Source organism: Charadrius vociferus, unplaced genomic scaffold, assembly GCF_000708025.1.
Source record: "Charadrius vociferus isolate BGI_N301 unplaced genomic scaffold, ASM70802v2 scaffold19, whole genome shotgun sequence".
NCBI lineage: Eukaryota > Metazoa > Chordata > Aves > Charadriiformes > Charadriidae > Charadrius > Charadrius vociferus.
Genome location: NW_009650173.1, coordinates 868,455 through 895,536, shown reverse-complemented (window position 1 = coordinate 895,536; position 27,082 = coordinate 868,455). Strand labels below are relative to the sequence as shown.

General features: G+C 38.8%; 1 protein-coding gene across 1 annotated transcript; it reads left to right on the top strand.

Annotated features, from left to right (window-relative positions):
- Nucleotides 1-26,784, top strand: DKK3 (dickkopf WNT signaling pathway inhibitor 3). The gene is made up of 6 exons (XM_009892649.1): nt 1-138; nt 638-721; nt 19,211-19,303; nt 21,370-21,514; nt 23,999-24,155; nt 26,380-26,784. Exons 1-6 carry the CDS (start codon nt 1-3, stop codon nt 26,621-26,623), a joined length of 861 nt encoding a protein of 286 aa, XP_009890951.1. The 3' UTR covers nt 26,624-26,784.
- The last annotated feature ends 298 nt before the right edge of the window (nt 26,785-27,082 follow it).

Sequence of the window (27,082 nt, the reverse complement as noted above, 5' to 3'; positions counted from 1 at the left end):
ATGGAAGCTGAAGAGGAAGGCGCAAAAAAACTGTCAGAAGTAAACTTTGAAAATTTACCTCCCAACTACCATAATGAGTCCAACACGGAAACCAGAATTGGTAATAAAACTGTTCAGACTCACCAAGAAATTGACAAGGTATGAGAAAAGATGTATAGCAAGCTGCTGGTTCTTACGCAACCTTTTCTTCAAAAATAAAACCAATTTTGCACATTTTGTGGAGAAATAAGATCATGTGGAGCATAAACTTCCCTGATTATAATTACTTTGGGGTTTTATTGTGCCTTATTTGCTTGCCTGATCACTGTGTAGGGGCACATGGCATAAAAGGTTAATATGAAATAATAATTTATTTTGAAAAAAAAGTGCCTGCTAGAAATAGAACACAGGTACAGCTATTGCATGCGTCATAAAGGAATGACCATCTGCCGTTCAGTTAGCTTCATTACAGTGACATTTTAAATAGAAAAGGAGGTAGCCTTGTCATCTACTTTTCCCCCTCAGATTACAAGTGGCAGCAAAGTGGGAAAAAAAGGAGGGAGTGGGTGTGGGCTAATTATTGCACAATGAAGTATTGAGAGCAAAAAAAGACTAACTAAAAAATATAGCTTGATATTTTGTTCTTCTGCCATATCAGGTTACAGATAACAAAACTGGATCAACAGTTTTTTCTGAGACAGTTATTACATCTATAAAAGATGGAGAAAACAAAAGAAATCATGTAAGTGAGCAGATTTTTTTCCTTTTAAAAATTAAACAAATACTTGGGGTTCATCATTTAGAAGAAGGTGATGTAGTTCACCTAGTGAAATTTCTGAATCCTTTAAAACACACAAAACCATTATGGGTAAGCAGTCAGAAATGTTTTTGTTTTTTTAATGAATATATTTATATTAATAAATATACAACATCAATATAATTAATATTCATTATATAGTATAATAATATATTTTAATAACTATTATAATATAATATATTATGAATTGAAAGCAGAATGTCAATGTTGTGGTTAACTGAGGTGCTTGATATGAATATTCAGTTTTGTCTGTCAAATGTAAATATTGTACTGCAATAGCAAAGATAGTTACACGGCCCTTTCCAGTGCGTGTGAATAAACCCTTGGTATAACAGTGCTTAATGTATGTCCTCTCTGTCCTTTTGAGTTTCATTAAAAAATTGCTTCATAGACTTCCAACACTAGAAAATAAACTCCAAATTGTCTGTCATGAGGAGTCTGTGGAACAATATACGGCTCTATTTGCCTTTCAGCCTAACCTAGTGATGGACAACTGGTTGTGAGATGTCACTCTGGGGAGGATGAGAGAGGGGCAGGACAATAAATACCCCTGCCCTTGGGAAATACGGTGTTTAAGGATTCACAAATAAATTTAAAAGATCAAGAATATTCTTTACCTGAGTCTTGCAAACACAGGTACATTTGCTAAACATCAGTAGTCCATGAGAAATTCAGCATGTACCACTACTTAGAACAACTGTCAGGTTTTCTTCAGTTATAGTCTTACCAAAGTGGCCTTTTTTATGCTCTTAGCAGGACAGGACTTGCCCATGTTTCCTCTGATAGCTGGCTTCATCTGACTAACAGTTTGTGGTTTAATTTAGTTTAACATGCCCTGGCTTTTTTTAGAGTAACTTTCTTCCAGTTCTTTCACAGAAGAAGCTCTTTAACTATTTTATAGAACTTCTAAAAAAGAAAAAAATTATGGTGGTAGATCCTATTTTTAATGGGCATAAAACCTGAAATTAGTGCATCTTTTCTGCTTTCATCCTCTAAATAAGTTTTCCCTCTTTCAGCTCATATTTTTGTACTGCTATTAAAGTTTGAGAATGGCAAGTAGCAAAATAAAGTTGCTTGGGTATGCTATACTTCTTTTTTTTTACTATTTTGCAAAGCTTATAGATTAAGTGGTAAGTCAAGGTACAAAGTAAATTTCTGCTATTCTAAGCTCCAGCTTGGTTTTATACAAAGTGTTAACATATTCCACAATGCTTTTTAAGAATGTGATATGTGCAATGAAGGCAGTCCAAATGTTTTTTTCAAGAACATACGGTCATGATCTTCAAACCCAGTGTACAAAGGCAAACCTTTCAACCTTTTTAGCACTGGGACAGAACACTAGTGTTGTTTCATAATGTATTTGGCTTGCTTGTGGTGTCTAATCATTTTTCACAGCTGTAAAAAATATTTCTATGTTAGCTTTCTCCAACGATCATAGAAAGTTCTTTACAAGCTTCATATATCAAGTGACATTATCTGCATTTTCCTTATGGGAAGGTTGCCTCACTTACCAAGCCAGTGCTGCATCCAGAACCAATACAGTTATTAGTCTTCCAGCTGAAGAATTTGAGGGCTGAATACAAATTTTTGTCAAACTTCATGGTGGCGGTCTTTATTCAGTTATGAAGTATACACAATCAGAACTGACCACATTAACTCCTAATCATTTAAGTCCTGGGGCGCTTTCTTCATCAACATCCTTACTGCAGCAGCTGCAGAAACAAAACTACGTTTGTTAATGTTTATTTCCCCTCTCACACTCATTTTGAACTTTCAGCATGCCCATGGTACAAACACCTTATTTAGAGGCTGCCAAGTTAGAGAAAAAGCTAAATGGGAAAAGCAACCAACAGATGTATTTGGCTGTTATTTAAGGAGAGCAGGCGAACGCGCATATATTAATTTGACTGAGAGGTGCCTAACAGAAGTAAATCTGAAAATACTTGAAAACTTCAAACATTAAGGAGGAATATGAGTCACTTAGGGTACTGCAAGGGTGAAGAATGATTGTAGGACTAATGGCATGAGATCAAGAATTGGAAAATTTGAGTTACAGCAAGAAAAACATGCTGTCAAGGAGAAATGTTCTAAGTAGAAGAAAAATTATGTCCAAATTAAAAAGCACTGCTACTTAGATCTGTAAAATTAAAACAAAAGTCTTGGGAAAATGAGTTGCAGAAAACTTTCACTGGCCCCTGGGGTCATTCTTATATACACAACTTTTCATAGTTGAAGTGTCATGTGACATTGTGGGATGGACTGGATGATGGAAGAGTAATTCTGCTTCTTCACTGCTTATTTTCAATGTTAGCAACAAAGTAATACATGTATAGGTCTTGTATACTCCTGGCAGTTAAAAATGGAAGCCTTTTGAAATCTGTTTGGAGGTTATCTCAGTGAACCTTTAAATACGGCTAGTATATGCGGTTCTGTAATACACATTCTTAATACCCGTCAGTGATTCATCCTGCTGTGTAGTACAACGCAACAAGAGGTTTGTATAATTGTAGCTGAAAGTATTGACAGTCATTTGAAAAGGGCGACACTGACATTTTGTTCTGGGGATGGAGAATTTGGTCACAGAGACTGTAGGGAGCCAGCCATTGGGAACAGGCCCTCCGTTCTCATGGTACTCCCGTAGCCTTCAGATTGGTGCGTCTTTAGAAGAGCGCTTTTGTTTTTGTTTTCAGTCTGCCAAGTAAAAGAAATAGGCACAAGCTATCACACAAGCTCAACTTCTATGCTTGTAGAGAAACTGGATGCTGAAAGCTAAACCTGTTTCATAGGTTTGGTTTATAGGCTTAGCTTATAAAAGTTAAGTACTCCCACAGCTCCTGCTCTTTAGGTACAAAACTGGGTGGTAAATATGAGAATTCATCAAACACCTCAACAAACCACCTGCTCTGAAATGTAAACTCTATATAATTTATTACTGCAGTAATTAGTAAGAGCTGGAAGGAACCCTACAACCCTCAGTTCACGTGCATTCTCTGAGCTGAGTTAAAAGCCACTGAAATCACTGAAAGTTTTTCCAGTGACTTTTTTGGGCTTTGAAACATGAAGCAAAAGCTTCACAGGTAGGCAAAGATGTGTCTTGTGATGGGTCTGTGTTGCAGTAGTAAATCCACGTACTGGCTGGAATGAAATTCGGCAATGGAGAAGCAGCTTCATGGAAAATAGGTTGTGTCTGCTTTTTAAATCACAGTGCCTGTGCCACCCCTATGTCCTCCTGTAAAAAGACACAAATACACGTATGTATAGGGCAGGTAAATATACATATATAGTGCCGATACACTATTACAGAAACATAAGGCATTATCTTCCCCACACACATGCTTTTGCCTCTCAGACAGTATTTCTTGGCTTTGCATCACAAAAGTATTCTCTTTAGGCTGTATTCTTTGTTACTGAATGGCTCACTTGACAGTATTTTGATGGCCAGAAGACTATGAGTATTTTAAGTCTCCAGAAGAGGAACTGGGCTGTTTGCCATTTCTGGCAATGCAGTCCAGTTCTTCAGAGGTGCTGCATTATTTGGAGGCGCCATTTACATTCCCAGACTAACATTCACTTTCTCAGATGTCAGTGAGGACTGACAGTCACCAGCGTAGATGTCAGGATTTGATCCAACAGTCTTGTATCTTTAAAGAGGCCAAAGACAGGCAAGAGATAGCTGGATGTGAATGTTTTTATGTCTGTGCAGGGTTTTACATCCACTTGCTCCTGGGTTTGAGGCTCAAATATTCTATAATTTTCTTCTCTGGGGAACATTAGTTAGCTTGCAAATTAATAGAGTAATTCTAGTAGTATTCTCAAGTATAGAGCACAGATGAAGTAACAGTACTCTTTATTACCATATGAAAACCAAAATGTTTTCTGGCTTGTTGACTAGTCCTATTTTAATTGTTATACATTAGCCTAACGAATGAAAAGCAAGCATAAAAAATAAAAGGAAACAAAATTGCTACTGGGAAGATTTGCTGCAGAAAGATTAGTTGCATTTCTTCTCAGTTCCGTTCAGAGTAGTATTTTATGTAGAGCTCTCTCTTCTAATTCAAAGCTAATTTACCTAGGATTTTTTCCTGGTCTGTATTAATTTGATAAATAAAAATGGCAACAGCTTCTCTGTAGCAAGTTTTGGGTTTGTTTTTTTTTTTCCCCCCAAAATTTTAATAGGAGTACATCTGGTTGCTTCCAGTTTTCCTTCTTAAAAGAGATTTTTAAAGATGCTAATATCTGGGGAGGGTGTACCAGGGAACTGGAAGAGTATCATGCATTTCTCATTTGGCTTTGGCACTATAAAAAGCATTTCTTTGTTTTGCCTGTCCTTGATGGTAGAGGCTCTTGAGGGCATGACTGCGCCTTCTCATTAATTACACAGTACAGGTCAAAGTTTCTTTGTGGGGGAGTAAGGAGAGGTGCCTTCAGTGGGATTCTGTGCAAGGTGCTTGCTCTTTCTCTGCAGAGGTGGGTGTGTGTCTGTATGCACGCATGTATTTGTCACCCACCTTCTACAAATACAGCACAGCTGGTTAGTAAGTAATTTCAAACACTCTCAGGTCCTTAGGAGAGAGTCCACATGATACCAGGCCTTTATTTCCATGGTTAGAGGCTGGCGTTTGCTTCCCTGCGGCTCTGGGCAGGGAGGACTGTATCACTGTGGAACTGCTTTTACAAGCAGACTTGGCAGGTTCTGGACGTGACAGTCAGTCAGGTCACTGGTTTACCTGTAGAGATAGAATGGATAGCATTCCCATTATAATGGCCTTATTTAAAGCATTTTTTAGCCTTTTTCTTTAGTCTCACAGTAAAATACTAAAAAGAAAGAAAATAGTAGAGGAATTAAACATTGATCTCTGGGGTTCTATTTCCCGCTTTTCTAGAGGAAAATCTGTTTTAAATGGCTAAGCTGTAGCACTTCATAACCAAGCTTCCACATCTCTGCAGATATCCAGAACTGCTAAAGTAACTGCTTGGTTCCTATTTCAGCAACGTTTATATGATTTCAGTAAGAATGTTCTCAGCCACATATACTGGAGTTGCTCTCTTTGCTCTTTCATACTGCTCCAGGGAGAGAAGTGCCTACCAGTGCTGAAGAGAAAAGGAGCTTTGAAAATTGAGAAGGAAGTATTAATGGAATGGCAATTGCAATTTTTCCATCAGCAGCACTGCAGGAGAGCAGCTGATGGCAGAAATTTGAACATGCAGCATCTTGATGTTGACTTCCGCTCCCTTTGGCATGCTAGCGTCTCAGGGAAGACACTTGTTTTGGGCATCCCAGTCCTACATGTGGATCCAAATTTTTGTTTCATTTTTTCACAGAACTTTTAGTCCCTGGTGGCTTCCACTCAACAACCTTAAACTATCAATAGACACACTAAGTGCACTCCTGGGTTGAAATCCTCGTCTCTGTCTAGCCAAAAATCCCATAATATCTAAATGTAGTAGGTTTTGTATACTTAATAATTTAATTCATTAGCATTCTTAGTTTGCTTTTCTCTTAACTGTCCAGCCTGCTCTGTTGATACAACTTTTTACATGAATCATGTCTTGACTAGTACAGTTCTTTTCAAAACACCCCACCCTTTAGGTAGTTCTTAGTGTGGGAGTAGATAAGGCAAACTGTACTTCCTAGCTAATGCTCCAGGAGAGAATTAAGAGATCTGAACAAACTGCGTCACTGTTTTTCAAGTTTATATACTACACAGTAACTTGGATAGGTTATTACAGTTATAATATAGGCTAAAGCTTTCCCAAAAAAATATGCATGAATAGCTTACAGTGGCAATCAATTAAAAGTGAACCGTATTTTTACTAGCCCTTTGTAAGCCGAATACCTGCATGCTATTGCACTCTTTTTTGTCACATTCGATGGATACTTCTTAAGTAGCACATTTTAAGTGTTTGCAAGCCATAGCTTACATTTTAAAACAAAACATGTCTTGTAGGCTAGGTTCCCAATCCACCTAAATTCCCTAAGGAAAACTAATAGGCTTTTTTTTTTTTTTTAATCTTATCATGCCTGAAAAACTATTGCTTTTCACTAGCAAATCTCAGTTCTTTCAGTCTTTTGCACAACCTCTCCGAGGCAGTTTGATGTGTGTTTTGCCCTTCTGATGTTTTAAGTTTGCTAACCTGTCTGATGGTAGCAATCTGCTCACAGTCTGCACTTACTCCACTGGAAAAGGTACGAAGTAGCCATGCAAACTGAAAGCAAGCTTTGAGCTTTTTGAGCCCAGTTAGTGAAAGAGCATTCTGACAGTGATACTGAGAGGCCTGAATACCTCTGTCTTGTTTTGAAAGAAGCAAATCCATCCCCCCGCTTGTTTTAGAGTGCCAGGGCTCTTCAGCCAGACAGGGTTCAGACATTCTGAACATTTTACTGAACCCCCCTTTTCTTATCTTTTCTTTTCAGTTTCAGTCTTGGCAGTGTAGAATATGAAGCTGAGGCGAAGGCACAAATAGCTCATGAGGACAAGTAGATTGTATTTGTTACAATAGAAAATGATGTGGATAAGGGTGCAAAGGGAAAGCGGATGTAGCCAAAGATGAGAAAAAAAATTGCAATTAGTATTTTGAATTGATTTTATTAATCTGGAATACATTTCGTTATGAATCTTGTTGTAGAGCAAGAGACATACCCTTCTTGTAAGGAAGTTGTGATGGAGTGTGCGCACACCCCTGAGTATTCATATTTAACTCCATAAGCAGCAAATGCTTCTTAGGGATGCAAAAGCTGTTAGAGATTTAATTTAGCTCATGGATGATAGGATGGCCTTATTGTCAGTCACATTGTATATCTAAGACCAAAGTTTTTACTGGTCATCTGATGTTCACTGGACTATAGCCAAAATGATCTGGATGTTAGCTTCAATGAATGGAAGACCTGACATAAGGAGTTCAAAAAACATGTGTTGCCTCTGATCCTACATGAAGAAACTTCTCCAAGGAAGAAGGTGAGAAATCTCTGTAATTGCCAGCTGAGGTGTGCGTCATACAGTTCAGTGTCCACACCTTTATTTACTGAACTTAATCCATTCTGAGTTGGCTTATTTTCTAGTGAGAATACTGTGTAGAAAGTTGCGGATCCACACAGAGAATCAGGAATGGGTAATGTGTACAAACATAAGACGGTTTGGTAATACTATAGTGCTGCAATGGCCATGATGTGGAGAAAAGTGAGCCTGCAGTTTCCATGGACTCAGATATCATGCTTGGTGACCTTGAACAAACAAGCAGGTGTAAACAGCTGCTAGACCTTATCAGAGGTGAAGCGAGTGCCTTTTGCTGAGAGGTGAGGCAAACCAGGCAAGTGTTTCGGCTGAAAACACAACAACCAAAGATCAGAGAACACAGATCGTTATTACATTTTTTTGTCTTAAACAGTGGCTTGGATTTACAGGCAAAGAACAGATGCAACAGCAAAGGTGTTACTCCTAATTCAAGGTATCAAATCCTGCTCTCGTTTGTATCAGTGGGAGTCTGAAGTAGTTCAGATAACTTCAGTAAATTTACTTTGCTAGTAATGAAAAAAAGTAAAAGAGTGACTAGGATTTCTTTCATACTTCCTATTGGTCTAGATTAGTCGAAGTTTTTTTTCTGTCAAGTTAGGCAAAGGAAACTGTGTAGTACTAACTGATATTCTGAAAGTAACATTCTTCATTAGTAATTCAGGTCTATGCCTGTGTTTAGAATTATTTTAAAATTTGCCAGATCCTTATGTGCTACGATGTATTTCTATTCCAGTTAAACTCCAAAGAAAAAGAATATTTTTATGCAAAATGAAGTCGGCTGAAGAACTGCCTCACCATTTTTATCTATCTATCTGGACTGTTACTCTTTGAGTAACTAAATATTGAAGATTTTCTTGGAATAAAGTTCTCCTCACCAAAAATCATCTATTACTGTAACGCAGTGACAGTGCCTAGAATTGATTCAATGTTCTAGGTGATTGTGTTAGTAAAAGCATAACAGTAAACCAGTCAGTTTATTGCCAGAAGGCTATGAAACAGATTTCCTCTCAGAGAGTCAGCGCCCACCCACTGCTTCATCAGTGTCCATCTGAGAGCCATACACCACTTTAAAGCATTCTTGTTAGTTGTGGAAATAAATTCTGAAGCTTTTCATCTGTGGGGAGGTATGCATCATGTTCAGTTCTCTGCTTCTTCCTTGTTTGCATGTTGGTTGGTACAACCCTTCTGCAAACAAGCCGTGGTAAGGGAGTGATGTAAATCAAAGAGCAGTTGTTTACCTTTTCCCTGGTTTTAGTTCAGTCTTCTCACACATAACATGCTGAATTTAGGCAACCAAGGCTGTCCAAATGTCCAAGCTGTAGGGAGATGTAAAAACACAAATCACCATGAATGCTTTTACTTTCTGCCTCTACTAGATTTACCTATTTATCCTAAGAGAATTTTTTTTTTTTTGATCTTCTCTGTAAGGTAACAGTCAGGAAAGTGAATCTTCTATGTGGGCTGGTGACAATCTTGTGATCTACTGACATCTGTTAAGAGATCATAGTATGAACTGTCTGTAGACAGCAGGGAAAGTTCATCAGCAATGTTTCCTCTGGTCAGACCCATGTAGCAAAATTAATCACACGATAGGAAAAGATTTAAGGCAAAAGAGAAATTTTTTCCACTGGTTTTGATTACGTGGTTTAATCCATTGGCTCCAGCAGATACTTATTTGAGAGTTTAGCTGAAACCATGTTACCTAATTAAGCAGTAAGCTTTAGCTAGAGTGCTGGATGCAAAGCATAAATGTTTTCTCTTTTTATTTTTTTATTTACATCTGTTACAATCTTAGAATGATTGAAGTACAAAGGATACAGATGAATGAACTAAATCTGCAGCTGGTTTACATCTGTATTGTCATATGTGAGGTGGCAGAATGGTACCAGTTCACCATGACTGGGAGGTTGGCCCAGTAACACATCGTTCCGTATACGATGAGCCTAAGTCTTCTCTAACTTTTTCCTGGACCGTAGGAGGTGTAGATTCATCAAAATCAGCAGAATGACACTGGTTTTACACCAGTGAGGAGGTGGAGATCTGTGATTGCTTGGCCTTCTGTGCAGTCGTTTACGGTCAGAAAGACCTGTGAGATGCTACTAATGCAGCTTGATGGTGTTTTGTATTACTATTTGCTAAAGTAAACCATCGAAATTGCGGGGAAGTGGTGAATTTAACTGTTTCTGTTTAGTTCTTTTTCCTCTAAGATTTGGCAAATGTGAGAAAAAAAGCACTGTAGAATGGTGGCTTCAAATGTATTCCCTTGAGAAATGCATTTCTGTGTCAGCTGAGTACGTCTCACTTTGTCCTTCCTCCCATCTGATTCAAAACCGGCATTTTGCTATCTTTTGCAGTGTGTCTGCCATATTGAGGGACTGAGTCACTTTGATAGCACTGAGGAATACCACACCACTGAACGCATTAGCTGTCAAATCGTGGTTGTTCACCATTGCAGCTTATAGAGAACCTCCCTCCAACTTTTCTACCTGTCCCATTCTTACCTTAATAACAAGTCCACTTCTCCCTTCCAATTCCTAATATATCTTAATATAGCATCATTGGTAAAAAGATATAGAGGGTGGGGTGGGAGTTTCATTTTTGTTTACTCGTTTTTCTGTCTGGAAATGACTCAGGGCCTGTTCTGTGAATTTACATCGCATGAGAAATCCCTCAAACTTGTTCCTGTAGAAAGTCCACTCATCCCAGGGGGGAGGAAGGAGCATCTTATGGCATGTAGAGAGGCTGACATCATGGTGTCAGGCAAAGGGGAACCTTAGTGGTCTTTCTGTGTCCAAGATATTTCATAGCTGTGAGCAAGGGAAAGTTTTGGTCTCCTAGTAGGTGATTGTCTTGAACTTCCGTAATACATTCACATTCTTATGTCCTTTTTGGAAGCACATAAAGAATATGCTGAAGACCCTTCTTCATTTATTCTTCATTGGAATTTGTTTAGGAAACAGAATGAATATTCATGAATAGTCATCATTTTATGTTGTTGATATCCTCTACACACATGATTTCAGACAGAAAATTAAATTAAGGGGGGAAAAAAGGCTCTATTGTAATCCCAACAAATGCCCCAAAGAGGAGGTCTGGAAGAAGCCTTAAAAAGGCAAAATCTACCACCCAGATGCCTACTCCATCCTTAGGCAGACATTCATCTTGTGTTCTCAAAATCCTCAAGTGCTGGAGACGATTTCACAGAATCACAGAATGGTTAGCATTTATTCCAATGCTTTTCAATGCTCACTCTAAAGTCTCTATTGCTGTAATTTAAACCCCTTCTTCTTCCACCTACAGCTCATGGAAAATAAATTAATCCCTTTCCTCTACAGTAACAGCAGTCTCTCCCCCTGTCAACTCTGCTATCAGCAAAATCCATTGCAGATGAATTCTTACCCGTGTATTTCTCTTCTAGTATTATTGTCTTTGGCTGACATCTTAAACACAGTAAATAAGTCTGTTGAAACTGTAAGCTACCAAAAAAGTGTATCATAAAAGAACAAAGCGTATAAGTCGGGATTTGAAATAAGTTCTGTGAGGGATTTGGCACAGGTTGGCATCTTACTCTCAGTGTGCTACTCTTAATTCAGTGATTAAGATTAGCAAGCAGCTATTAAGTATAGAAATCTTGTTTTCAACTGCTTTTATTTTTGCACAGCTGTTTCACATCCTTGATGTGTACAGCTACTTTGGGTTGTTTTGCTTTTATAAATTTTCAAAATTTACATAGTTTGGTAGTGAATCATGGAAACTTTGTAGCTGCCAATTGTAAAGAGAAGAGACGCCTGTATTAAAATTCAGCCCCTGGGCACACCATTACATGAAAGCTGTATCTTTATATGATTACTGACTACTTAGAAATAATAGCACTTTTGAGCTTTGTAGCACAGTTTCACATTGTTTCCATAACTGTTACTGTATCTCAAGACATTTAGAATAAAGCCCAAGATCTTTTAGACCCCAAGATTCTAGACACATCTTCTGGTTATCAAAGGTCGAAGAATTGTTGTTCTCCAATTAATAGATCCACAGGTAGATGCATTTCTCTATTAAGACAATTAATTGCAAAATCATTAGGAAAACTTTGTTTATAAACATGCATCAGTATTTTGACCTCATTTGATAATCTCATGCTATGTGAAAAAGCTTTTCTTAACATGAAGCAATTAAGCATGGAGCACGTGGCTATTGGTTTTGGGTCTCTGATTCCCCTAACTTCAGAATATTCCTTCTCTGTCTAATGGATATAGAAGATTATAGAGTTTCTGTGTATTTACAAAAATGGACTGAGTGTAAAGCATGGCACAAGGTTTCCAGAAGCCCTAAGAGAAGATTTTGTCAGAATTTCTAACATCCTGCTCTGCCCACAGTACACCTGACAAACAGGAGGAAAGGAGAGAAATTTCAATTTATAACCTGTCCTGCCTGCTCTAGAGCAAATGTGTGAGATGAGATGAGACTTCTGCTATTGCAGACACTCACTGCCTATATATGCATGTGTGTATATGTACATACACACAGACCTTTGCTCCTTTCTTAGTTGGATAGCTCTTAGTTTCCACACTAAGTTAATTACCTGTCAGATTATAATTTGTGGGTTTTTTTCTACCAAATTTGAACAGTCCTTCTAGTGCACCGCCTCTGATACCATTGTAAAATAAATTAAAATAAGTACTTTGCGCTGTTTCCTACTCAGGAGCATTTGCAGAGGCTTTAGTCTTGACAGGATCAGATTATTACATTGCTTACTGAGAAAAAGAGGAGGTCAGGGAAGAAAGTGAAGTAACTGCTGCTGCAGAGTGACCTGCCATGAAATTATGCTGTATGACATACAGCGATTTTTACCATGTGTAAACCGAACATGGTCTGATAGAGCATCTAGGCATCATTTTTCTCATTATCCTGAGGCGTTCGTCAGGAATCTTTTATTTTTTGCTTTTGTGTGTAGTTTCTTCTCTGATTGAAGTCTCAGTTCCTTGAAGCTGTGGATTATATGACATTTTATTTATTTCTTTTTTGACGCGGAACATTAACTGTGTAAGAGTCTGATCAGTGATAGGATCGCTGTATTTGTGGTGAGAATAAGCAGATGGTGTAGAAAGGGGTGGACTTCTTACATTGGCTTTGATGGCAGGCAGTTTATGAGGTGACTACAACCTGCCTCAATTAATCCTCTAGGCTTTTTGACAGCATGTTAAGGGTAATGCAGCTATGTTACTTTTGGCACCTAACACCAAGCTCAGGTGCCTTTGGGCTGTCTTCAGTCATGTCATGTATAGAATAGAACAGAATAGACTATTTCAGTTGGAAGAATTTTGCATTCATTCATATTGCATCGTGCAGAGAGCCAGAAATGAAGTTTTTCCAATTAAAATGTTTCTGTTTTCTTGACCAGGGGAAAAGGAAACGGGTGAGATTAATTCTATAGAGAAGTTCAAGACAAAACTTAGGGAGTGACTTGTATTTTCTTATTTATTAGTTTTGAGCTCAGAATTCACATTCCTGTTGAGCAGCCACGCAAATAGCTGACTTACCCACATAGCACTGGGATGTGACTAATACCATAGTTTGCAACTCACGTCTGCTCTTTTTAGCATGTCTTTTTTTAACAGTAGTCCTTATTTTTATGAGTGCTATGTACTTGGCAGGACAGCAGTAAGAGGTTTGCTGTGCTGGAAAGTATTACAGAGGTTTTGAGGTATTTCAAGGCAAATTAATTCATATCTCATTAAAGATGAATGCATGATGTGCCCTGTCTAGACAACTAAGAGATTAGGAACTGGAATGCTACTGCAATTCAAACTATGGTAGCAGTTTCCATAAAACAATATTCCATTTTATGTAATTCCACCATTTTTCTAATACACGTAGTACGTGTAGGATATAAAACAGTTTTCATGGGGTTTTTTCCTTACTACTCAGCAGTTTTTGCCATCTGCTGCAGTAATGGAGACCGGCCCTATGTGAAATGACTTGTAGAAATTAAAACAAAACCTAGAAGGCAATATGTAAACACAGAAGTAAAGATTAACTCTTAGAAGTGCTAATTGCTAAGAAATGTCTGTTTCAATGTGAACAAGTGGTTTTGGTAGAGCGCTTCAGCTTTGGCTGAAATTACTGTTGTCTCACAGATACAGTTGGGTGAGCTCTGAAACTGTTTGGGAAGGATCTGTAGCTACCATTTATGGAGGTTAACATTGAGTTTTACTTGAGTTACAGGCTTTTGAAAAGGAATTTTTTTATATCAGGAGCTTTTAAAAAACACTTAAAGGGGCTTTTTGTTCAGAGAAGCTTTTGAAGCATAGTTGTCCCAGTAGACTGCAAGAGGTGCCCCCGTCTATTTCCATATTAAAAATCATTTTCTAGTTGTTGCACCAATTCCTTTTGTAGGAATTGCTTCCTATGTTGTGTACGTGCTGGCAAAACTTCCTTACCTTTCTGAAAATGGTGAATTTTGCCTCTATACTTTATGGCTTGTGAACTTGAAATCCATAGAGGGTTAGGAATGAACACTTTGGAATGGGTCTTTTGGCTTACAGCTGTACAGACAGTGCCAAGGCAAAAAAAAAAAAGCCTGCCTCTCCTTCAGCTGTTAGGCAGTTTCCAAAGGTGTGTAGTCACAAACTGCAACTGGATCAGAGTAAGCCAGCAAACTGGGCCGTATAGCTTACCCAAGGAGGGGAAAAGTGGTTCTCCTATTTGAAGCCCACTTACTGTTTTCATGTCAGAGCAGTCAGTGACCTTGGCAAACAACTGCTACTGAGTTTCTCCACTACAGCTGCCCCTTACCAGAGGGGCATTTTCTGTTCCATATACTCTCCCCCAGCCCCGTGTTCAGTGTCTATCTTTGATAGATATATTAATCACCATTGAAAAGTTGTGTATAATGTCATCAACAGCGCCTTCCTCTGCTTCCTTCGGTTCTAAACCAAAGTGTAAAGAGCCCAGAAGCAAAGGAAGGCTTATTCCCAACAGTCATTTGCCTGTCCCTGACACGTACTGGCTGAAGATATGAAAAGCGAAGAGAGAGTTTTGTTTAAAATTATCTTTGAAGAAGGACTTTTTGAGAATGTGGGAGGCAGGGTCAGTGTGAGTGGGGACAAGGAATAGACTAATCAAATGTCAATTTTTAATTTAAAATCAGTGATTCCATTTTGGAAGTCAGACCGTATCAGAATAGACTTGAGCATATTTTCTAGTCTACACTTAGGATGTTAATTAAGGGGGAAAAGAGCAGAGCAAAATAAGCATGATTGCAGTACATTCTATATGACAAGCGAAACAGTTCATTAAAAATATTACCATAGCGAGGTGCAGAAACCAGATGAACGCTGCAAACAAAAGTGTGTTTCTATGTGAAAGTAGGTTATCTGTGGCCTTGTAGTTCTGCTTTCATAACTTCAACTGAGAAATGCTTAATTTCTCCCTCTTTATCCTTAATGTGTGATATGGGCAGAGGATAATGTGGTCCACACCACAGTTGGCTACACTCCACCAGTCAAGTACAGTCTGCCAAAATAGCCCGTAGCTCCTTCTAGGTCAAAGGCATGCTATTGGCTGGAGCGCGAATATTGTCGTATCACATTGAAAGAAAACTTTTTTTCTTCTGTGCCTTTCCTGTGTATGTAAACATTCAGCCCGAAGGAAAGTACTCTTGTCAAAACCTGTTACCCCAGTTTTGACCTGTCCAGTCCTGTGCCATCTTGCACTCAGGCATCTGTTTCAGTTTTCTGGTAGTTGTAGTCCTACCATACTTCATTATCAGTAACATCTGTCATTTTTTTATTCTTAAGTGTGGAGACTAACCATTCTTTAGGAAAGCAAACAATGACTTGGCATAATCTGCCAAAGACAAGAAAACTAAAGTTTCTTTCAGCAGCCGTTGTTTTAGCAGTCTTACAATACAGAGAACCTTTTCCACAAGTTTCAGTGTTTTGTTGGGTTGGGGTTTTTTTCCCCTGTTGGTTTTGGAACAGATCCTAACCCCCAAATTGCTTTCAGGTGTTGCAGGATATTCACTGCAGAGTACAGTATTATAGTAAGAGCCCACAGGATGCTGAGTATGTACTTACAGGTACATAGCATGCTTTTCTCCATCCTGGCTTCTGTTGTTTATGGGCCCTAGTATACCCATTAATAAACAGGCAATCCTGCTTTCACCCTGCATTATTCTTTAGCACTTCTCAAACAGCACATTCCTTTGCTGCTATGTTAAATTAACAGGTATAACATTGTAATGGATTTCAGAGAGACGTACACCATTGTAAGTGTAGCTAATTGTGTCTTTAAGCTATCTGCTCATCTTTTAGGCTCTGCTGCATGTCAGAAACCAGCACCCCCTCTCCTCGGTTTACACTGACAAAGACAAAATATTCTGAAAAATAACTTAGTTTGCAGAATTCCAGAAAAAAAAATTGACTGTTCAGAATCTATTGCAGCAGATGTTTAGGTTTGCTCCTTCTCGAGCAACTGTTGTGTCTCAAGGTAGCCTGATTAGAAAAGGTCTGTACCGTGATTAAATAAAGAAATAATAAAAAAAAAAAGATAGAGAGAGAAAAAAAAAAGATAAAGGGTTACACATCTGCATCTCTAAGCATTACTGAGTTCTGCATTGACTATGGATTATAATACCTGGGTGAAGGAAGTTGGTTTGGAGTGTGGCACAAAATTTCACAGAGATCATATGAAAGCAAGCTTTTTCCATGCCAGGAAAGAAAATTGTGAAGGGATTTTTTCCCCAGCTGAAAACCCTCATAAAACTGGAAGTCTGAACTGGTGGGACACAATTCAGTAAGAGGGGAAAAAGTTTTTTTGGCAGGGGACTCATTAGTGTGGGAGAAAGCAGTGACTGGAGAATTGCAATTTTGGTGTTAGGTGGTTTTAAAGCTAGAGAGAGAGTTACTCCATGAGCTTAAAAATGATTTCTCCTTTGTGGAGAGGGACAATTGGAAAAACTGACTACACTGAGACCTGGCTGTTTGCCTGAAAGTGGATGGAACAGGAATGAAATAGTATAGTTTATTCTGAGTATGGTTTATACAGAGGGATTCATAAAAGCAGCTGACAAAGCTACAGAGAAAATTGGCCAGAAGGAGCCCGGCTACTGAAGAGAAGTGGCTAACAGAACCACAAAACTGCAAACATATTATACAACATTTGGATTTTGACCAATGTGATTATGTAGCAACACAAAGGCAAACAAGCAGAACACGCACTGTCCTGGAGTAATGAAACTGCAAAAACATCGTGATAGCAGCCTAGAGTCGGTGATACTAATGTCTTAAATTAGCTGAAATGGCTGCTTCTTAATTATAAACATATAACCTCAATGTCATGTCATTGACTTGAAAAGAATCAAGCCCTAGACTGTGTTTGCCTTCTGTTCTGCGTTCTGGGTAATCAAACTGAAAACATCTCAGGTGGCCAAAATGGGTAACTTAGACGAGGCATTGCGCTTCACACAGAGCAGCCTTGTCTCGCGCAGGGCAAGAAGCTTCTGTAAGGTTTAATCTGGAGAAGATCTGAAGACAGTATCGCTGTTTCACAATGTAATCTTTTCCTCTTTCAGTGATTATAGTAATTTAAGAGTTTCACTTAAACTTCTGGCTGAGCTGATTTTCAGCCCAGCTGAAATGCAAAACCCAACTGGGATGGGGTGGAAGAAGTCAGCAGTTTAGGGAGAAATGATCTAAAAAAGTAGAAATAGAAAATAAAAAGCTTAGTGGAGACTTTCAATAAAGGGTGCACAGACGACAGTTGATCTGCTCCAGCAAGTGAGATTAATATCTGCCAAAGAACAGTCAAGTGGTTTCTTCAGAAAATTCAGGGATTTTTTTATAATTCCTTTTTCTTTCTTTTTTTTTTTTTTTTAATTGACTAATAGCAAAAGGATAGCATCAGCCCTATGGTGGTACAAATTTTTAAGAGGTAACCATTAGATAGGAAGAGAAAACACCCCCTCCCTGTGAACTGGACACATTAGGGATACACAAACATACACACTTTCTGTATTTTCCTCACTGCCATACCTGCAGAGTTGTGTTCTGACTAGTTTGTATGTTCACCCTGTGCAGCATGAATAAAAGGTGAGCCACCTGTACCACAGTGCTTGTGGGACCTCTGGGTGAAGAAACTTTAGTCTGAGTCTATGATTCAGATGGGGACCCAGGTGTCCCTCACACCTCGCTAGCTTGAGGCCTGCTCTGGCATCTTAGCCGGGCAGCAAAGGCTGATGCATTAGGGAACTGTGGGGCTTTGTTTTCCCCTAGGATAGATGTGGCTCTTCAGTACTTGTCAATCTTAAATGGGTGTTCAAACCTGTCTGCTGAATGCTCATATGCAGCAAACAAGGGGGAAGGAAACGTTTGAGTTTGTTACATGCGTTTCAAAAGCGTGCGATGTGGAAATCTTGTTCTTCGACAGGCTAGAATGTTACTAAATGTAAATTAACTCCAGGGACAGCAGGGAGATGCCAGAGAAATGATGCCAGCTGAAAATATGCTCCTGCATATTTTGCAATATTCAAATTTAATTCAAGTAAGGATTTACGATTTCCTTGTGTGGGTATTTAGACGAGGTATTGCTGCTGTTATCATAAAGTCCCAGGAATGTTTAATGTTACCGGTTCTGTGGAAGGAAGCACTGCATTTTTCAGCGTAGGAGCTGTTGCTGACAAAAATGCTGAGGCATTGCAAAGATGCTTATATTTGCCTGAGAAGAATTTGTCTGCCCCTTGCAAAGGCACACAGAGGAGCAGTTAAAAGGCAAAGGAAACACATTTCCCTTTTCCCTTAGGGCTGTCCTTGCTGGCTTAGAGAAGCTAACAGTGCTGTGGCGTTTCTGAGGTCAGCACTAAAGTTGCTGGGGAAGAGGAGGGAGGGCAGCGTAAATCTACCTGGCCTGGGATCAAGAGAGCTGTTGCAGAACAGTCTCCCACAGAGCATAAAGATACTCTTGGCTGCTGCAGCTGCTGTGGTGTAGCCTCGTTCATTCAGTCTTGCTCCCCATTGGAAAAACAGCCAACAAGTAATGAATCACAATTGTTACTCTAATACAAGTAGAATAGATTTAGTACAAATGTCTTCAGACCTCCCCCCACCCCCCAAAAAAAAACCCAAAACCCCAAAGCCTGCAGAACAAGACTATTTTCTTGAGGTTGCTGTTATTAATATTATGCAAAAAGTGAAGCCACCTAACACTTTGAGGCCACGCTATTTAGGTATGCCAGGGAGATAGCGTTGTTCTGTCACAGAACTGGGGTTGCATGAAGAACCAAAGCAAGCTTTTTCTCTTGGTTCCCAAATAAGAAATGCAACCAATCAAGACGTTCTGGTATTTCAAGAAGAGGGGTGGATTTCTGTCACACAGTGGCAAATTACACTTTTATCCTTTTCTTCAGGAGTGTATCATTGACGAAGACTGTGAAACAGGGAAATATTGCCAGTTCTCCACCTTTGAATACAAGTGTCAGCTCTGTAAAACCCAGCATACAGTAAGTCCTGAATGAGATGTGATTTTATGTGGTTTTTAGAAACTCAATATATAAGTTAGTGCTGCTAATGTCAGCAAGTCAAAATCAGTAGAAAAGAACATGCAAAGATTTCTGCATGAGGTTGAAAAATGGATGTGTAGAATTTTTTTCTTTCTGCCTGTTAACGCAACTAAGTTTTAAGGTTTCTGTTCTCATATGCTTTAAAACCTGCACTCTGCTCCTCCTGACTCAAGCTTGACTTGTTCGGTGGCCTAAAGACAGCGTAAACTAACACATTGTAGGTTGCCAGTGGAACGGGCAAAGAGGAAATACTGTGCCAGCTCCTAAGGCTCAGCTGACAGTTGGTCATTTCCAGCTCTTGATTCACAAAGGGAATTGCAGCAGCCTGTGCTCTGGCCCACGCTGACAACTTGTACAATGCTGTAGTGCGGTTGTTACTGTAAATGATCCTCTTGCATGGATCGTTTGCATTATTTGAATCTGTGAATCTCAGGAAGCAGTCAATTCCTGCCTTTTGAGCTAAAAGATAAATGTTCTTGGTAAGTAGCTATGGTTAAATTATCTTCTGTAGGTAACAGGTGCCTAAAAAGTTCAGGCTTTTTCTGTGGTGAAAACCCAGTTTAAGAGCAGTCTGTTGAAAAAGGCCATTTATCTGACCGTCCCTTTTCATCCAAGTTAAGCTGATGGTCTCTTGTGAAAGAAATTTCATTCCTCAAAGCATTTGCAGACAGTTAAGTCTACAAGCAAGCAAGCCTTGCTGTAAATTCATGTAAGTAATAGGATTATTATGATCTAAAAGCACCGGGCTGTTCCTGAAATGATTTAAACACTTACTTGTCTTGGTAACTTCAGGAAGCTCTATCGACTTGAGTGGACTGAATGCTTGCTTCAACACAAGTCCTGAATATATGCTAGTGTCATTAAGAAAGCTTATTCTTAATATTTTAGAAAATGTTAAACTGGTAATTTTTCGTGTTAACATGGAATAATTAAAAATCAAGATTGGGATGACCTAATACCTATCCTCCCCTCCCCCTTTTCTTTGCAGTCCTCAGAATGTTTGTGGGATAAAGAAAGTAAAAATTGGGTCCTAGCTACACCCCTGTTGTAAAGTGAGCTCAGACTGAAAGTGGTAGGATCAGTTCCCTCAACTCGAACCCCCACAGTTACAAAACATTTTTCTTGAATTAGCAGGTCTTAATAGTGCTAGCGTAGTCCTACTTCCTGCCCTGTGTTAAGCACTTCCTGTGGGATCCACTGGAAAAGAAATTCTTATTTTGTATGGCTGCCCAGACGGGGCTTTACGCAGACAGAAAAAAGCTGTTAAAATGCTGACCTACTAGGAATCTTTAAGATGTTAATCAAACTACCTAAAAAAAGAAACAAAGTGACACACCGCTTTTATTCGGTTGATTTATTAGGTGTGTATAGTTGAAACAGTGGGACAATTGTCATACAAAGCTATCTTTAGCTAGAGGTTTGCATTTCTGATTTGCAAAGAGATTTTTTCTTCATACAGATTTTTTTCAGAGTATGGGTTACAAATGAGATCTGGTTCTTATTACTAACTAAAAATTGCATTTGAGTAAGATTTTTTAGCTTTGCTCTTTGAAAGCAATCCTTCTGAACAAATTGTAAATTCCTGACTGCATGTAACAATGCAAAAAGAATCAGTAACATTTTCCATTGATAATGTTTCATTTATTAATTTTTTTTTCCTCAATTGCAAAAGGCTGCCCTGAAATCCGTATCACACTGTAGGATGTCTGGCTGCTGATCAATTTTGATGTAAATGCTAAAATAAGAATTCAGGTTTTGTCAGATTGAAAGTACAATAGTACAGGAGTGCTGTTACTCTGCTGCAGAGGTTCCTGTCTGGCAAATAGTTTTATGTCTGCTTGAAATCAAGAACCTACGCTGTTCTGTTTAAACACTGGGAATATGACATGTATATATTTAAAGCATATATATGCAGTTATCTTCAGGGCCAGGGTCTAATTCCATGTTTAGCCATCTGTTGATGGATGCAATTAGTGCTGGAGTGACATTTTTTTTCCATTGGCCAGCATTGCTCCCGGGATGTTGAATGCTGTGGAGACCAGCTTTGCGTTTGGGGTGAGTGCAGGAAATCCACTTCAAAAGGAGAGAACGGCACCATTTGTGAGAACCAGCAGGACTGCAACCCTGGAATGTGCTGTGCTTTTCAGAAAGGTACAGAGGTTTTGCTTTTTATCCTATTTAATTCTATAATACAGGAGTGTTAATATTTAGCTCTTTTGCCCAGGTGAAGAGGTTAAATCTCTACAGAATCAATAGGTCACTCTCCCCTGGCTTGTGGAGCGCACCGTGCTAACTTCATTATGAAACTTTAATAGAATTAAGAGCGAGAAGCAGTCTGATAGGGGTGTGCGATGGTGAAAGAAAAGCCTGTTGCACACTAGAGAGGAGACCAGCATGAGCAGCACAAAAATCTGCTGTTTCAAAATGAGAGTCTCAGACGTTTAAAAGAAGCAAAGCTCTGTGTCAAATTTTCACCCAACAGAACAAAAATAAGAGAGTTAAAAATGTACAAAATAAATTAATGAGACTACTGAAAGTGGCTTTTCCTTCATATCAGCAAGCAGGCCATGAGAACCAGAGCACAGATACATTTCATACTCTGAGTTTTATATGAGCCTTCCAGGGCATCACGCTATGCAATGCTGACTGGACAAACAAAATACACGGAGGAATTATGTTCCAGATTATGTTGTCAGTCCACATGGTAATGTGAAACTTGATTTACAGAAGGGAGGAGAGAGGAGAGGGTATCAGGCCTGAAATCAGTCCTAAATCCTGCCTGGTCAGGGCCCAGCTTCTTCTACTGTTTTATACCCACTAGTTCCTCACAGCTTTGGTCATAGTTCACCATAATTTTGTAGTGACAGGATACAATTCCAGCCACCTTTCCACTCCAGGTAGGTACTTCTCTAGATAGCTGTTTTCCTGGCTCTTGCTACGAGTAAGAGGTGACCTTGTACCTTCACTGGCAGTTGGGCTGACTGTCCCCCCGTCAGCCTGCTGGGGGATCAGGGCACCAGGGCATTTCAGGAAAACACCATTTAAAGGCAAGGGGATTTGCTCAGCTTTCCTGTGTCAATTTTGAGCATTACATACTAGACCTTCCATGTTAAATAAGTTTGATTTCAGCAAGTTTCAGTTAGAGCAGGTTTATTTTCCCACTTCGTTGGGTTTCTGCCTAAAGCATTTACAGGTTTTGCCAAGCTCTATCAGAGATTTCTTTGTACTCTGATTCTGAAATGAGACAGAAATTTAATAAATGACTATTACTTTTACTGAGCAGGACTTTGAATCTCTGCTTATGCTGCAGAGATGAGTAAATCGGCAGTATGCATCCATTGGTATGAGCAGCACAGCGCCAGGCTACCGGGAGGGCAACACTGCTTCTGCAGCCCTGATTCCCTATGGGATCCAAACAAGCTGTGTCTTCATGATTATTCCAGACACGTAAGGCATTCACACTCATTTAAGTATAAGTTAGGGCTTGGCTTGAAACGCAATTTAGTACAAACCTGTAACTCAGGAAGGAACAATACCATAGATAAGAATATTGACTAGAATTGACGGAAAACTATTATTAAAACTTTAAATAGAGCTGTTGATTAAAAGCAATGGACTTTCACTCTCTACAGTTGTCTGCTTTAGCAGTGCTTTAGGGTTTTTCAGGTTAGGCCTAACCTCAAGGCCTTTCTCCATCACTCAAGCATTGCAAAAGCTTGTCCTAATAAAGATTAGACTGCCTTTATATGTATATTTTTTTATATAAAATTGGAGTAAACTATGAAGCATTTGCTGCTTAAGATATCTGTTTTAGAATCAGGAACTGATAAGTCATATACATTAAAGCATATGTGTGTGTACCCACACGCGCATATATTTTGACCAAGCCTCTTTAAAAAACTTAAAATTCCAAACTCTTCACATATTTTATTCTGCTATACCACAAAAAAAAATGAGGTGAACAAAGAAGGGAGGTTTAATAGGAACATCTGGAAGAGCTGAAATCAAGACTGACGCTCTAAGTTACCAGCATAAGAAAACCCAAATAATATATCCTTCTAAATTTCTTACGCAGGTTGAAATTCACTCCTGTGCAGAAACAAGGATGCCAAGCCACAAATGCCACCAGCCAGCTTTGCCTATTGTAGAATTACTGTAACAAATTAAATGGCTGAGTAGTAGTTCTTGTAACCTCATCATTTAGTCTCTGAACAATCTGCATTTGTAACCTCTGCAAAGAAATAGAAAAAATAACTTCTAAAATATACAGGTATTTCTCTATTCAGATGTTAAATAATTAATGCTACGCATTGCAAAGGGTTCACTGTAATGTTAGTTTTATTGGTTTTGGAATAGTCTTTCATATCTCCAAGGGATGGAGTTGTTTAGTACTACTTTATTGACAATAGTCTCTTCGTGAAGAAGCAGGAATTGATCTTGCTCATTAAGCATAAACTTCAAATATCTTACTCCCACCTAGTGGAAAGAACATTAAGTTAATGCTCCCTAATATGGCAAAGGACTTAAAGTCAAGTCTGTCTTTTCATGTCTCGCGTGCAGACTTAAAGATTAGGTCATCTTAGTTTAGCAGACAGTTAACGACTTCTCATAAAATTAATTTACTCTGGCACGCAGAACTACTGTTTCCTGTGTGCACTCCATTACCTGAAGAAGGTGAACCCTGCCATGATCCTTCAAACAGACTTCTCAACCTCATCACCTGGGAACTGGAACCCGATGGAGTACTTGAGCGATGCCCATGTGCAAGTGGCTTGATCTGCCAACCTCAGAGGTAAAGACCAAAACCGGGCAAGTGAACTGCTTGGAATTTTTGAGGGGTCTCTTTCTGTGTTAAATAGATACAGAGCTTACAGATTTTTCCACTCTATAAGTGTTTTGACAGCTTTTCTCATCAGTAGCATTGAAACTTTCTCAAACTTGCTGCTTTGTCCCACACAGATGTGCCTAATTGAGTTTGGCAACACCTTAATCCAGTGTGATTTAAGTTTGTGCATCAGGCTGGTACTGCTTTTTCATCAATCAGAAAGTACTAACAGCTGTTGAGATCTATCATTCCAATTTAATTCTCCATACAGCACTCTCGTCCACCAACTTTCCATGTTAGATTGGGCTTCTGTTCGATGTTTGGCTTGCTTTCATATGTAAGACATATTAAAGACATTTAAATACACGCAGTAAGTATAAACAGGCACGTTCCTGTACTACTGACCAGTTTTACAGAAGGTCACTTCCATCACAAGAAAAAAAGATATCTGTGCTTGCACTTTCCTTCGGTTTCAAACTAATCCAAGAAGGCAGTTTCCCTACCACTGACTTCAGATCTGCTGTTCGGACTTGAAAAATTTATACTGTGCAGATTTCTTCAGTATCATTGAGTTTCATGAAATAGGAAGCCAGCTGACTCTATTTTCTCCAAGCAGCTAAAACTGCCTTTAATCATTCTTTAAAAGGACAGTTATTTGCATTATCAACAATTTCATTGGGATAAAATGAGATCATTTCAGTTTTGCACTAAAAGCATTTTTAGAAAACTTACACGCTATCTATGAAATAAGCTCTCCAAGTTTGTTCCTACATTACCATTTTCATTACGTTAACTTTCAACGAGACAGCATAGCTGTAGCAGAGATGTAGATCAACATTTCTCTTCTTCTGTGTCCAACTTCATTTCTACATTTTTTCATGCATGAAAAGTAACTGAATCACATTTTGTTTCATAAATGTGATCTAAGGAAGCAAGCAGAGTTGATCCCATCCTTTCAGCACCAAAATTTTGGTTAATGTTCAAGTACCCTTAACCTCAGGAAAGGTATGCCAGGAAGTGTCATGTCTAGTAAGAAGGGAAACATTTCAGATGAGGATACAGAAACGCAGAAGCGAGTTAGGGTGTGAAGCTCTGGACTGAACTGTCCAGCTATAGTCAAAAGATTTGTTTATCTGTTTAGAGTTATCACAAATACAGTAATACTGTGCATATCACCTGCCCATGATTCGTATGGACAGTAAGATAAAGCTGCTTCTGTGAATTTATGTGGTGAATTTGAAGATTCAGGTAACATTTTTTAATTAAAAGAAATAGTCCATCTCTGCTTGAAATGGCCCTTGGCTAACACACACTAGTGAGTGATAAACACTGAAACTATCAGATCATATCCTAGAGAACATGGGGATAGTCCATCCACAAATGGAAGTCTCAAAACTCCTAGAAAGGAAAACATAGAAGAATTCAAAGTGTACACAAAATAAGCTTCAGGAACATCTTCAGTTCATTTACCCTTTGTTTCAAGTGAAAGAGGCTGCAGCTTTAAGCAGTTGTTGAGGTGCCTGGCACAAGCAGTGGTCACCTCGCACTGTCACAGGGACCTGTAGCCCTCTTCCATCCCATGCAGTGCAAAGATAGCGAGTACACCATGATCAAGTTCTATTCCGCTGCCTCCTGTCAACAAATATAAATCATTCTTGCTCCCTTTTAAAGTTCCTACAACAAGCGTGGGATGTTTGTTTGCAGGCAACTGAAGCTACTTTTCAAAACAAAGACAGCAACAAATGCAGGTATTACATACACTATCCTATTTAGAACCAAATAGATAATGCTCACAGTTTTCTCAACTCTACAGCTTGATAGCAAACATTTTTTTTCTGTATTCCTTTTAAGCTGGAGTATCATGTTTCTTAACTTGGTATTACATGAACAGAAAGGACTAGTCATCACTATTGCTCGTAGGTAGAAGGGCCATATTGTGCTGATGTCCACTGCCATCTTGTGTCCCAGTAGCAAACAGGTTTTGCTGTGTTCTAGCTCTGTAAGTGCAAATCTCATCTTAACTCTCCAGCTGTCAAGCATGACATGTTTGTGAAGTCAGCTATAGTAGATCTGACAATATTATGCATTTAACATGCCTTCTTGTGGAAAGGGAATGAAGAATTTTATTAAGAAAGTAGCAAAAGAACATGAAAAGACGTACTATATGACCAGATGTCTCTTTATCCAACAGCCACAGCGCTACATCTGTGTGTGAACTGTCTGCCAATGAAACCAGGAATAATGAAAAAGAAGATCCCTTAATCATGGACGAGATGCCATTTCTCAGCTTGATACCTCGAGATATTCTTTCTGATGACGAAGAAAGCAGTGTCATTCAGGAAGTGCGTAAAGAATTAGAAAGTCTGGAGGACCAAGCAGGTTTGAAGCCTGAGCCCGACTCAGCTCATGATCTGTTTTTGGGAGATGAAATTTAAAGTCCAAACACCAGACAGTTTAGTTAGTTATTTCTAGAAATTTTTGTCTTGTGTCTTGCTTATCTAAACCCTAAACACATACTGCTGGATAGAAGTGCAATAAACACGGTCTTCAGTGAGCATCCTTTTCTGTGCACCAAACCTGCATGTTCAAATTATTGTTGAATTCATTCAATCCTTGGACCAAACCTGCTGTCAAAGACAAATGAGAAATGTCAGTGTTTCTTCTGGATTAGTACTTTCCCCTTGTACATTAGAAATAAACTTATCAGTACTTGTACTCATTAAAAAAATACACATAAGCATAAATAATCTTAAGTTATTAGTGACTGTAGAAGTGACTTTTGAGTACCTATGTTTAGAATCACTTATTTTTCTGGGGCAAGAACCATCTACTCTGGACTGTTTTAATCATTTATCTTACACAGTTGTTTTTTGGGTTTTTTTTGTTTTGGTTTG